This window comes from Glycine soja, chromosome 20 (assembly GCF_004193775.1).
Source record: "Glycine soja cultivar W05 chromosome 20, ASM419377v2, whole genome shotgun sequence".
Taxonomy (NCBI): domain Eukaryota; kingdom Viridiplantae; phylum Streptophyta; class Magnoliopsida; order Fabales; family Fabaceae; genus Glycine; species Glycine soja.
In genome coordinates, this window is record NC_041021.1 from 39,711,246 (window position 1) to 39,725,172 (window position 13,927).

General features: G+C 30.8%; 2 protein-coding genes across 5 annotated transcripts; one reads left to right on the plus strand and one right to left on the minus strand.

Annotated features, from left to right (window-relative positions):
- Window positions 1–241: 241 nt before the first annotated feature.
- On the minus strand, window positions 242–4,612 carry LOC114401714. 4 transcript variants are annotated; one of them, XM_028364289.1, is made up of 8 exons: window positions 4,286–4,607; window positions 3,327–3,677; window positions 1,987–2,079; window positions 1,682–1,749; window positions 1,434–1,584; window positions 1,264–1,344; window positions 1,077–1,169; window positions 242–959 (listed from the first exon to the last, which is right to left on the minus strand). In XM_028364289.1, exons 2-8 carry the CDS (start codon window positions 3,579–3,581, stop codon window positions 864–866), a joined length of 837 nt encoding a protein of 278 aa, XP_028220090.1. In that variant the 5' UTR covers window positions 3,582–3,677; window positions 4,286–4,607; the 3' UTR covers window positions 242–863. The 4 variants fall into 4 exon arrangements, with proteins under 4 accessions (XP_028220090.1, XP_028220091.1, XP_028220092.1 ...); XM_028364290.1 differs by having other exon boundaries at window positions 4,163–4,607; XM_028364291.1 differs by having other exon boundaries at window positions 331–959; window positions 1,987–2,058; window positions 4,286–4,605.
- Window positions 4,613–12,214: 7,602 nt separating this feature from the next.
- Window positions 12,215–13,472, plus strand: LOC114402962 (putative fasciclin-like arabinogalactan protein 20). Its single transcript, XM_028365674.1, has one exon. The coding sequence runs from the start codon at window positions 12,302–12,304 to the stop codon at window positions 13,295–13,297; it is 996 nt and encodes a 331-aa protein (XP_028221475.1). The 5' UTR covers window positions 12,215–12,301; the 3' UTR covers window positions 13,298–13,472.
- The last annotated feature ends 455 nt before the right edge of the window (window positions 13,473–13,927 follow it).

Sequence of the window (13,927 nt, forward strand, 5' to 3'; positions counted from 1 at the left end):
CTTGACTTGAGTGGTGGTAGAAGTGGTCATTCCTTTGGCTGGGAGAATCGTATAGTGAAGTGGAGGATAGCAGAATTTGATAACGAATGACTGAAGAGAAAAATGAAAACAGACCAAGGTAACGACAATGACACAGAATAGGGGCACTTAAATGCAACGATGAGGAAGAAATCAAGAGATTACCGAGTGTCTATTGACTATTGACTATTGTCTATATATCAATTGGAGGGTTATTCTAGAGTTGAAAAAAGAGTGAGACATGCAATCATGCATATCTAGACCCTGGATCATGAGTTTCAACTAGTGACTGACAAGGATGCCAAGAGAATATCACTGCATATACAATGTCCCTTTCTATGGCTTTTCATTAATTAATGACCTGGCCATACAAGTAATACGAAACTCAAAAGAAGATAGAAGAAGCATCCTATAGTGAAATTAATGCCCCAAAAGTACCCTACCTAACTTTCATTGCAATATATACAAGTCATCCATTTTTTATATCTACCCATGTAATTTTCTCTATATAAATATAAATTTCTATCTATACATCTGAACAATTTCAATTAGTAAGCAGAAACAGAAATGTAAATGTATAACTTGCTGCTGCCAAGACTTCCCGAAGAGTAGCTACAGCAGAGGGACTTGGTAACACAAGTGTCATGCAATGCTTCTTCTTATGAGAGCTACAACAACTGTTGCACATCTGAATTTCAGTGTTCCCATCCCTTAGCAAACTCGAGGTTCTCAGGGAAGTTGTCCCCATCTAATATACATAAAAAATCAGAAGACAAAGTGCAGCATCTCAAGGCAAGAGCTTTTCATAATTCATTTACTTCAGGTGGCTACTGGCTACTGTATTTTTACAGTACACGTATGACATGAGGCTGAGGCTGAGGCTGCAAATCTGCTTGCTCGCTTTCATCGTCAGACGAACTGGCCGAGGCATTAAGATGCTCCTAACAGTTACAAATGGCCAAGCAAAAATACAAGAGACTTCATTATATGAAATTAGATGATTCATATGATATAGTGAATCTGAATCATGGGAAAGAGAGAAAGGGTTAACCCATTACTTGATGTTGTCTCCGATGCCGCTGGATTAATGCCACTGCTCTAACCATGAAGTATATAGGAAGAACAACTCCCGCAATCCGAAATAACAACAGCTATCAAAGCTCCATTAAATTGATTAAACCTTGGTAAGTAAGAGTACGATCTATGTGCTTGCTAAAATTATAAGTTGAATTATGCAAAACGTACCAAAAAGAGTGGGAAAGAATACTCCTTATTTCCACTGATTACAAGGGGAAGTGTATGTCTTAAAATCAGAAGAACCATGAACTGCACAAAAGCAATGAAGATTTGGAAATTGTCATGACCAGTAGGTGTAAAGGCATAGTGGCATACATGCATAAGAGAAGAGAGGTTACAATGACAGCAATTGAACGACAGCAAATCAAACTTCCAGTAGCAGAGGCTGAATACTGATCATAGTTAGAAGTGGTAAGGTTCTGATCAGTGGGGACCATGCTAACCAAATGAGTACTATTCAAGTCTCTTCTTGAAATCTCCCAATTTCCCCTGAAATCAGTGGGGGCACATTGGAAAATGGAAAGATAAAAACAAGGTTCACAAAATAACCTATGGGGAAAAAATAAGAATATTGCATGGAAGTAACCTAAAACTCATTGGAATACGTCCAAACTGAAATAGTGGTGGAGGAGCAGTATAACCAGGCTTGAATTGCTGAAATTTACAATATAGAAAAATCATCAATTATAAACAATTCAGCTGAAAAACAATATGACAAATATAACGACTACCCAGAGCCGTATAATCATTAATCAGGCTTGAATTGCTGAAATTTACAATATAGGTGAAAAGATAAAATATAAATGATACTCAAAAACCCAAATAATCCAGATGCCACCAGGTATGCAGAAAGAGTATGAGAATTAGGGATGAAGTCAAATTTAAGTTTACCTGGTGGCATATCTCACAGGTGGTGTCTCCCTTCTCATTACACCATCGTTGTATACATCTGCGGTGGGCGTACTGCAAAAAAATCAGTAAAAGCTGTGAAGTAGCGGACACATGTCAGACACGCATTTAAGAAAAACCTTCGACACGATTCTGGACATAGGAACAGCAGACACAACATGATTTTTGTTATTTTCTTTTTAAAATAAAATATTAGATTTTAAATTATAATAATAGATTAAATTTTTTATTATTTCCTCCTCATATCGTTTACACTTCCTATTTTTTTTATAAAAAAATCTTAAAGATAAATCATTGTATTTTAAATTATAATAACAAATTAGAATTTAGATTAAATCAAATTAGAATATCAGTGTTTCGGGCAGAAGATTTATTTGTTTATAGTAATCTTCGTCTTCTTTCAAAAAATTTCTCAAAATATCATCAAGAAGAAATTAAAATGTAGGACATTCCCAAAAATGAGTTTGAATCACTTGATGAGAATGAAATTCCTGAATTTGCTAATTTATCCCTTGATAAACCAGAATTAGAAATTGTGTTTTTCAATGACGATAGAAGGAAGAGAAAAAACTTAGATAGATTAGGATTAACATTTTTTTATTTTTTTTCAATTATGATGATTTATCTTTGTATTTTTTTTTTGTGAGACCCTTTATTAAATATATTAACAAGTTTGTTTTTAGATTATTTTTTAAAGAGACATTTTTTGTCTTGTGAAATTTTCTTTTAAATGATAATGGTGTTACTTAATATAATTTTTTGTCTTGTGTCTTGTTTTAAAATTTAGCTGTATGGTGGTGTTGGTGTCGTGTGTCAGAATTCGTGCTTCATTGAGTAAAAGTGAACAAAGTTTAAGCCTTAACTTTGGCACATAAAATAAAAAATTGATCAAGATATTCGGCAATTACTCCTTAAAAAGTTATATCAAAACAATCAAACACGGCATGTTCTAATCAAAAGATCTTTGTTTCCTGGCATTTCATCAAAATCCTTTGGTTTTATCTTGGGTGGAAGTGGAAGGGAGGTCTTCTATGTGTAGGTTGGTAACTGACAAGTTAAAATGGTAATTGTTCCCACCTCTACAAATGCAACCATATAACTGAACTACAAACACAAATAGTTTTTGTTGTTATAAATAAGAAACCAGTTGAAATCACTAAATTTGTGTCCATCACAACAGAATTGGTTTTCCATTAAATTTTAAAACGCAGATACCATGGATTCATGTTAGAAATAAAACAACACAAATTAAAAGGCTTAATCACTTTTACAAATCACAAATCAAAACATACGATTATGAATATACCAGGGAAAGAACTAACCTTCAAACTACCACAACAAGAGCAGGGTGTCTCCATATTGGAATCTTGATCATCATCATGACATATCCTGCATTCTACCACCTTCCCTAGAAATTTGATATCATCCACTCCCATCTTCATCAAGTTGAGATCAATTTTTGCATCATTCACCGCAGAGGATGCAGCCAGTATTGACCTATTTCTGCTCTCAAGTGCAGCTTCTAATGTGGACTCAGTAAGCAATCGATCAACCAGCAACTCAAAGTGATCCCCCATCTTTAAATACCACAATTCACTACCACACTTCAAGGAAATTCTAGATTCTCTGTCTCTAAACGAACCTCTAGACTAAGTAAATAACCTTCAGAAATTCTGGAAATGAAAGCCACATGCAAGTGAAGAAACAAAAAAAGCATGTTAGCTACATCGAGAAGCATATTTAGAAAAAAGTCAATTTTTCCATTTGGGTGCTCATAAAATTGGCGAATTTTTATCTTCATGCAGATATTCCCAGTTAGCTAGACCCCACATAATGCTTGTTGAAATGGGAGGGGGTCAATATCATAAACACAAAGGTTCAAAAGTGAAACAAACACACACCCCCATCCACAACAACAACATTGTTTTTTAAAAAGCTAATTGATTCTCAGAAACTGTTGCAAACACCCACAAAACTGACAAATTAAAAACTGAATCAATTAATTTCAAAATTCTGTCAGAAAATGAGGAATTTGTATAATTTATAGTGAAAAACAAAGCAACTTAAAAAAAAAAAAGGTACACCCTCAGCAAGTCCAAAGACATTAGAGAGAAAAGGAAGTACCCAGAAAAGGTTAAAGGGGGAAGAGGGGACATACCCAGATGAAAAAAACGGAACAAGAGAACAAAAAGCGAGCACCTTTAGTCACAGAATGACTTAAAAAGAGAAAATAAGCATCGGAATTGAAAAAGAAGGGGTGGAAAGGAAGTGGGAATCTTACAAGAAGGGGATCGCATTTTGTTGAAGCTAAGAAAGGCTTTTTATCTTCCTCTTTTGGAAGTGATGATGATAAAAAAGGTTAGCTTTGTAGAAACTTGAGGGGAATAAGAGGTTTGGGAATGAAGCAAGAGATTGAGTGTGGTTGATGATGTGCAAAGGCAAATACAATGATAGATGCGAATTTCCCTCGTATCGTCTCGTTGTGTTGTGTTTATATATAAGAATGAATGTTGTTGATTGTGAGAGAAGAGGATGGGACCGCCATGGTTGTGGTTGTGCCCATGAATATGATTCAACTCTGTTAAAATGTTAATTGTTATTTAACCTTGCGTTTGCTTCGTCTGTTTTCTACCCCCAAACTCTCTCCTTTGTCCTTTCTCTAACTACCTCGTCCATGGGCTTAGTGTGCCATCAACGTGTCCTAACTGAATAACAATAGTTGTCACAATATATAATCTTCAAAAAATAAACATATTTCTTTTAAAAAAATAGAATAAACAGATATTAATTATTTTTTTGAAATAAAAAATAAAAAGATACTAAATTTAAGTCTAATATTTTTTAAGAGAAAGTAAGATATTTATAGTACTTTTTTCTATGAAAATTGACCACAACAAATAATTTTTATATTATCCTTCAATTATAAATTACCATAGATATAAAAGTGATTGTATATAATATTTATAATATTTATAAAAATTATTTTAAAAATTTTTATTAACAATAAATTTTATAGAATGTCATAACTAAGTTCTATTTTAAATAACTTAAATATGTTCTAATTGACAATAACTATGACTATCGAATTTTGAATCCTTGTAAAAAAATTATTAGTTTTAAATCACTAATATTTTTCTTATTATTATTATTTTTAAATTTTTATCATTATTTCTAGTTAATTGAATGCTCACATATTTTAAAAAATAAAAATATTAATTAAAATAATGAAAATATTTTATATAAATAAGATAATTACATGCAATTTAATTCTATAATTTATTTTTAATTTCAGTATATTATGAACAATTTTTTTGTTAGTTTTAATATTTTTTTATATTTAAATTCACTAATTTAGTCCTAATATTGTATTTTTAAAATATATATGTATATATAATTTATTTAGGCATTTATAAAAAAAATACAATACAATAAATATTTTTTTTCTATTATCGATGTAATGTATTTTAAATAATGTTTTTTAGTCTTTTAACAAACATACATAGTATATACTATATTAGCTATACATTTGCTAAATATAATATTCACTTAACTTTAATAATATTATTAAATATTAAACTTCACGAGATAATATAATATATTTAAAAATATGTGATTTTTAGTATATATTTATGTTCTTACTAGATTTTTGCATAATCTTATTACTATGTTTGTTTATCAGTTTATCTGCTAAGATACCCTTACGACGTTCAAGTTAAAGGTATGTAGATAAGAAACAAGTATTAACAGTATGCTGGAATTGAATTAATTACTTGGAATCCTTTTGACCCTTTATAGCGATGAAATTTGATCCATGCGTATAATTTTTCTACTTAGACAATGTTAATAAGGTAAGATCGAATTTAATCTTACATTATTTTATTTGATAATTTTGTGTTAGATCTTACCTTAATGTTTCATGATTTATCTCAGTTTCACTCAATGCATATGCACTTAAATTTATTAAATAAAAATAATTATCACAAAATATATTTAATACTAAATATACATATAATAAAATATTCAGTAAAAAAAATTATCATGTTATAATTGTTGAAAATATCGTTCATAAAACTTATCTTAAAATAGAAAGACATAAATATATATTAATACATATATAATAAAGTGTTTTCTTACTAAATTGCTTCAATGAATTACAATATTTAGTATATTTTTGAATTATAAACTAATTGAAAATATAATTAATATTAAATTAATCTTAATAAAATGCATATAAAAATGATAGGTAAATTTTAGGGACGACATTTTATGTTTGTTTTCACTCTTCTCTTATCTTTCTCTATGTTAGGCTTGGTAGGAATGGATTCTTCATTCTTTCACTTTCAGCATAAAGAAAACAATTAGCCGCTTCTATTTCGACTTTCGAGGACGAAAAACAGACATTCGTCTTTTTCAATCTTTGGTGAAGTAAAAGCTTTGTACATGAAGCTGGTAGAAGGCATTTATTCGTTCAGGTTTCATCAAAGCGTCACTCTATTGTATTACTATTACTCTATTACCGACACATAACTTCATCCTAATTCTCTTATTATACTTTTAGGAATGTGAGGGGTAATTTGTCTAATTATTTTTCATGATAAAAAAATAAAACTTGTTTTTTAATATATATATGTAGAACTAATGATATTAAATGAAATTGTTTTTTAAATATATATATATATATATATATATATATATATATATATATATATATGTTTAAAGGATTTCCTGGACAGACATGACAATTGCTCTAACATAAAATTGCACAAAAATTTTTTTTTTTTTTTTGGAAACAAAATCTTATTCTTAAGTTTAAGAACACGACAACTTTACTCTAAATAAATAATATGCACTTAAATTTATCATTTTGATAAATTATTCATTTTATCTTTAGTTTGATGATTCTTACATTTTTAATCTTATAGTTTGAAAGTAATTTTTTTAATTTATATTTTAATGTTTTTTTAGTCTATGTAGTTTAAAAGTATTTTTTTAGTCCTTATAATTTGTATTTTAATTTTGTTTTAGTCTCTATAGTTTGAAAATGATATTTTTAGTCCCTATAATTGGTATTTTAATTATCTTTTAATTCTTACTAAAAAAATATAAAAATAATTAACTACAAATTAGTTATAAATTATCAATTTTTTATTACAAATTATCTTATTATAAATTAATTACAAATTATTTGCTAATATTTTTATAGTTAATTGTAATTGATAATATTACTCATATTTTGATGATAAGAACTAAAATAAAATTAAAATATAAAGTATAAGAATTAAAAAGATCACTTTCAAACTATAAGGACTAAAAGAAAATTAAAATATATATTATAAAGACTAAAAAAATCACATTCAAAACGATAAGGACTAAAAAAAATTAAAATATAAATTATAAAAACTATAAAAAAAAACACTTTCAGATTATAAAAGGGACCAACAAAGTAAGAATAGTGAAATTATAAAAATCACATGAGTAATTTAAAGTTTATCAATTTATGTTATCTTTGTTGTGTTTTTATTCTTAGCACATCTTGTGCTAGGCTTAGAATGTTGTTAATAAATCAATTTTGCTTATTTTTATTTAAAAAAAGAAATAAGTTTTGCATATAAAAAAATTATGATAAATTAACTAGTAACTTTTATAATGTATCAATTTTAAAAATCATACTAAAAATAATGTTTAATAAATTGATAATTTTTAGAATGAGACTTTATTAAATTCAAATCATGTAATCATGGCCAGACAAAAATTGAATAGATCAGTTCCAAACAAAAGGAAACTAGACACTTGTTGACACATACGATGCAAGACAATAAATTTCCTTTGACTTACGACTTTTCCATTTTATATATGATTTCCATGATATCATTTTCCTCCATCACCAACCCCATTAAGTAAAAACAATAAAAATGTAAATAATTTTCTCTCATTATAATCATGCTAATATATGTAAAGCTTTATGCTAAAGTGAAAGATAAAGTATCAGTTGTCATATAAGATAAAAGTAAAACATAACACGGTGAAGTATCGTGTCAGTAAATAAATAAAAAAAGGGAAAGTTTGAAGACTGATTCCTTTAAAATATCTTTGAATAAATTTTCTCCCTTTTTTAATTTCCAACTGCACTAATTTTTGCTTATAAAAAAAATGCAACACGTGGCTTAATTTTTAGTTTACTGATGCAGGGAGTTAAACGATATCATAAATACGGCTCATATTGGATTTCCATATAATGTTTTTGTTCCTTTCCTCATCCCCCTTAGTCTTGAGCCTTCCTCTTAAAAGAAAATTCACTTTAAAAAAACATTAAGTCTTAACTTTAAGTTCCATTAAACAACATTAACTGAATATAAGAGGATTTTAATTAGACCATTACATGCAACCCAAGATGCTAATAAATGAAAACATGAGCCTAGTAGTTGAATCAAATGACAGTTAGCGTCATTGATTCTTAAATTCAAGAACTTTACGTCATATTATATATATATATATATATATATATATATATATATATATATATAAGAACGTCATTATAATTAGTAGTATCACAAGAACATAAGCATTAGGTTAACCCACGCCAATTATGATGTTTGACTGGTTAGGTTGGGCAAAGTCGAAGGATGTTGTGGACTTTACTCATGCATAATGTCAATATATCCCATTTAATATATGATCCCAATTCTCACTTTCTCTTGATTTATAAGTATATATATTTTGATTATTCGATCTTGCTCCTGCTCCATTCAAATCATGGATGAGAGGGCTATGTAAATCTTGTGGGTACGAATAATCAATCAGATTCGAATTATTGTGTACGTGCTTATTGCATTATTGTAAGTTAGAGTTAGTAGATTTGTTAATTTGGTTTATAAATTCAAACTTTCCTGTCGACATTATTATTGGAAAAAAAAAACTAAAAATGACTTGTTAAATTTAGAGTTATTCTTTTAAAAGTTGAAATCATTCATGAGCTGCACAAAGCTATCCAATATACTGACTTTTGGACAGATGTAAGCAACAAAAGATGTTGATATTTGCATATCAATATCAATCATGGTAGTTATTTCTTGTTGCTGCAGCCTGCAGCACTGCCTTTTACCTTATTGTGTTCTAAAATGCTTCCTTATAGATGAAACCATAGATAGAACAATCGCTAACGATTATGAATAAGATGAAATCCCCACTCTAGATTATATTTTTGGATTTAATTAGAAAAAAAAGTTGTTTCTCGTAAATTTCACGTACTCTATTTTTGGATTGACAATGGTAAGCCCAATAGCTCTCTCTAGAGGGTCAATCCATTATCTATTTCAGCCCAATGGCCGAACATATCTAAGTCTAACTACTTGGGTGTTGCTAGGTGCACCCAGCATTTTATTAAAATGCCAATTTTGTCCATCCCTTTTTTTTCTTTAAATTGGTCGCGCTATGTGTATTATTTTACGTTTCAAGCTTTGTTTCTTTCATTCTTGTCCGATTTTTGCCGTTCGTGGTGGTTTTTGCAAGTGTTGAAAGAGTTAACGGTTCAGTGAAGGTGAAACTCTTACCGGGTGGTGTTTTTTTTCGACGAAGGTACACATTTTATGACTTTTCTAGGTATCTTGTATTTTAGTATATCTAATTGTAAGATGTAACATACAGAAGAAGTTATTCCATTAGATTTTTACGGAAGAACTTCTTCCATAAGTGTAAAATGCTTCTTACGAAAGAAGATCTTCCATAAAAAGCTTACGGAATAAGTTCTTTCGTAAGTTTTTTACGGAAGACCTTCTTTCGTAACTGTAAAATGCTTCTTACGGAAGAAGGTCTTCCGTAAGCTTCTTAGTTTAATTTTTTTTTTTAGTTTTTGTGTTAAATTTTTTTAGTTTTTGTTTTAGATTTGTGAAAAAATTAATATTTATGAATATTATATAATTGAAGTATAATAATTTGTATTTGTGGATAATTGGTTTAATTATGTATAATAATTTAGATATAATATTAAATAATTTAGGTATAATAATTGTATTTTGTTGTAGTAGTAAAATGTTTAATTAGTTGTTAGTTATAGTTGTATATATTTTAGTTGTTTATTAGGGTGCAAATTTTGTATTTGTTTGAAGTATTTTTTTGTGAAATTAGATGTTTCGTAAAATTTATTATTATTGTATTTTTGTAGTACGTATTGGGTAATTTGTTGTAGAAATTTAAAATTAGTTAGTTATTACAAATTTAATATATGATAAGTCAAAATTGAAATTATTTAGGTCCAAAATTTGTATTTAGTTTAAGTAAATTATTTAGTTATAAATTTTGAATGTAGTTGTATTAGTTGGTAATATATGTATGTAGTTATTATTTAGTCTATTTTTAGTTTTGCTAATATGGTAATTCATATGTAGTTGTAAATTTTGAATGTATTTGTGTATGATGTGTAATTTATTTATTTGTCGTTAAGATGGACGAAGATCAATGGACGTATGACAATACGATGTCCCAAAAAGTTGATATGGATTATGAAAATGAACAAGAATGTGGTGTGAATGAAACACCACATGTTGATTATTCGGATACTTTTAATATTCTCAAGTAATGATGTTCATTAGTTTGAGTTATTTGGTTGAATGTATGTTTTGTATAAAAATTAATATGTCGGAGTTACGTTGTAAGTCTTTCGTATGAGTTCCGTAAGACTCATACGAAAGAACTTCTTCCGTAAGTATAACGTCTTCCGTGTGAGACAAACGGAAGAAGTTATACTTACGGAAGAAGTTTTTCTGTACGTATAACATTACAAATTTTGAAGCCATTAACGGAACAACTTCTCCTAACCTACGTTCTCTAAGAAAAGTCCTCTACCCTAATGTTACAGGCCATTAACGGAGGGGAGGCTGAAACTTACCTCAACAGCGGAGAAGAAGCAAAAAAAACCAGCTCCAAACGGCCACGAACGGAGAAGATGAAGACTCGCGAAGGAGCACGACGGAACAATATGTATGGGGCAAAAATCACCCCGTTTAAGGTACACTCTCCTTTAATTTTCTCAATCTCTTTATTTCTGTTTCCACTAAGTTGAAAATCGAGATTCTGGTTCCACAGCTGCAAATCTTTGAAAGACGAAAAAGTACCACCTAGAACCTACCTTTACATAGCTTCATGCCATTGGTCTTGTGTAGAACAATTTCAAAAGTCAATAACAACTAACAGGACAATCAATAATTTGATTTATGCATTTTAACTGCATTCAAAATTGAAGTTAGACCTATAGAATTTAAATATATAATACTCCGTTAAATTATTTTACACTATAATCAAATCTTATCATAGATAATAAGTTAATTTGTTCTTATAATTCACAGTCACATTAAGAATAATTTCTTATTAGTTAATTATGTAAAAATATTTACACTAAAAATACACACCTATTAAACACTAGAAGATATAAAATACATGATAAAATAATCGGTTGATTCCTAAACTATTTGAGAATTCTCAAGTAGTACGGCCTAAACTATTTTTTATTTGAGTTTCTAAACCGAGAGAGTAGGTCTCAGAATTAGTTTATGACTTTTGAAATTGTTAGAAAATGATAATTTATTTGCCGTTTTTAAAACCTAAGACAGGTTCAATTTTTTAAAAATGACCAAGGACTCAGTTTAAAAACCTACTTAAAATTCTCATATTCAAGAGTTCATTGAGAATTTAACCAAAAATTTAAGATAATATGCAACAAATATGCAAGAAAAAAATCATCACTATTTCCTTTTCTATTCATTTCTTTCATTATTAATTTTTTTAAAAATAAATAAAATAGAGATTAATATTTTCTCTCTCTTAAAAGCTTAATAATAAATCAACAGGTTGTTGGTCCGAATAATCTAGACTCAATCCCATTAAAAAAAATCTAGAATGAAAAAAAAAAATAACTTGAGAGAAGAAATTCTATTAAAGATGATCAATTAAATTTTTTAGTATAATCAGTAAATTAGTGAATAATTCACACAAATATCGTGATTAAACAAAAGTTTAATAATGAAAAAAAAAATCTTATTCCATTAAATATGTAATTTTTTTTATGTTTTAAAAGAAAATTGAGAGTAGTCTCAACAAGAGGTGTCTATTAGCATGGGAGTGTCAAGATCTTTTATTCTCGTTGTTGATAGTAACAGTAGCAAGCCCAAGTACTTAATTGGAAAAAGGCGCGTTTTCAGTCATTTTCAAAGGACACGAATAACGGTCTCTGTAACTACTTGCTCGTACCATCCAATACAAGAACGCCACGTTCAAATCCCGCCAAATCTCGAGAGCTTCATCAATGGCGTCCTCACTCCCGCTCCTCCTCCTCCTCCTCCCCTTCGGCCTCTTCTCTTTCGGCCGCGCTCTTCCTCGCGAAGCCATTTTCGACGCCTCCGACGTTCTCTCCGATTCAGGGTACGTTTCCATGGCACTGACGCTCGAAATTGTTGCCGAAACCCTTCTTGAGCAGTCCCCTTCCGCCACCGTCTTCGCCCCCTCCGACTCTGCCTTCAAGAAATCCGGCCAGCCCTCCCTCGACCTCCTCCGCTTCCACCTCGCCCCGCTCCCTCTCCCTCCGGCGAGCCTCCGTCTCCTCACCGCCGGCTCCAGGATCCGGACGATGCTCCCTGGCCAGACTCTCACCGTCACCACCTCCTCCTCCGACGGCGTAACCTCATTCAACAACATCAAGCTCACCGGATCTCCCATCTACGACGACGGTATTCTCTTAGTCTACGGAATCGATACGTTCTTCGACCCTAACTTTCAGTTTAACATTCAAGGACCTAGTGATAAGTCCGATTCCTCTTGTTCCGCGAAGAACCACACCGCGACTGCCTCCGATTCCTTCGACCAAGCCATCCAAACCCTAAAAACCGGGGGATACTCCGCCGTGGCCTCGTTTCTCGGAATGCAGCTCTCCGGCGTGGCGGACCAGAGCGGGATCACGGTGTTCGCTCCGGCGGACGACATGGTGATGAACCGCATCGGCGATTTCGGCGAGTATCCTTCGTTCTTTCGCCGCCACGTCGTGCCGTGCAGGCTCCTGTGGAACGATCTGGTGGATTTCGGCGACGGATCGGAGCTGCCTACGTTCTTGGAGGGATTCGCAATCAACATCACCAGATCTGACGGCGTTTTGATTCTCAACGGAGTTCGGGTTTTCTTCCCCGACGTGTTCTTCAACGACAGGGTGGTTGTTCACGGCGTTAGTGATGTTCTGGCTGCACAGGACAACGCGCTTCGCATTGATGTTGATGATGAAGAAATCCTGTTTGACCCTTCTGAATTTTGAGGCTATGTAAATTTTTAGTTCTTGTAGATTCGGATTTCGTTTTCCGTGTGTGTGATTTTCGAACAGGGATTTGGTTTATTCACATTATCTTCATGAGATACCGTCTTGTTTTCAACTTCTTTTCTTTTTTCTTATTTACTTCTCTAGTGAATAAAGATTGACCAAATAATTTCAACCGATGCTAGCTAGCAGTTAGGGAGCATTACACTTATTCTATGATGCATATGATCGTATCCTCCTAGTACAATGATTGATTAACTCATCCTAGGGAAATAGGCAATTAGGCAGAATAAGTTCTGGAGATTTTCTCTTATTGGAAGTTGGAACGTATTTGTACAAATTATTCGATTGATATTGTTTTTTAATCAGCCCCTGAAATTACTTTACCATCATTTTTAACGAATCTTTACTTTCTAACATGATATGTTTGACAATAGTAAATTCTTATTCGGATCAACTCAATAGATAGTTAATGAAAAAAAAAACAAAATAAATAAAACTTCTCTTGTAAATTAAAATCAACTTATATATTTCAACTTTAATAACAATTCTCTCATATATAATTTCTTTAAAAATTTAAGTGCACCATGAAAAAATTTGAATTCATTTTACTTCTTATTTTCTTCTTTT

Bases quoted from the DNA above. Each gene is read 5' to 3' on its own strand.
- LOC114401714 (XM_028364289.1), bottom strand. From the start codon at position 3,581: ATGGGGGATCACTTTGAGTTGCTGGTTGATCGATTGCTTACTGAGTCC. The intron at 1,170-1,263 runs GTACGTTTTGCA...GAGCTTTGATAG, and splicing joins ATTCTTTCCCACTCTTTTTG to CTGTTGTTATTTCGGATTGC. The intron at 960-1,076 runs GTAATGGGTTAA...TGTAACTGTTAG, and splicing joins GGCATCGGAGACAACATCAA to GAGCATCTTAATGCCTCGGC.
- LOC114402962 (XM_028365674.1), top strand. From the start codon at position 12,302: ATGGCGTCCTCACTCCCGCTCCTCCTCCTCCTCCTCCCCTTCGGCCTC.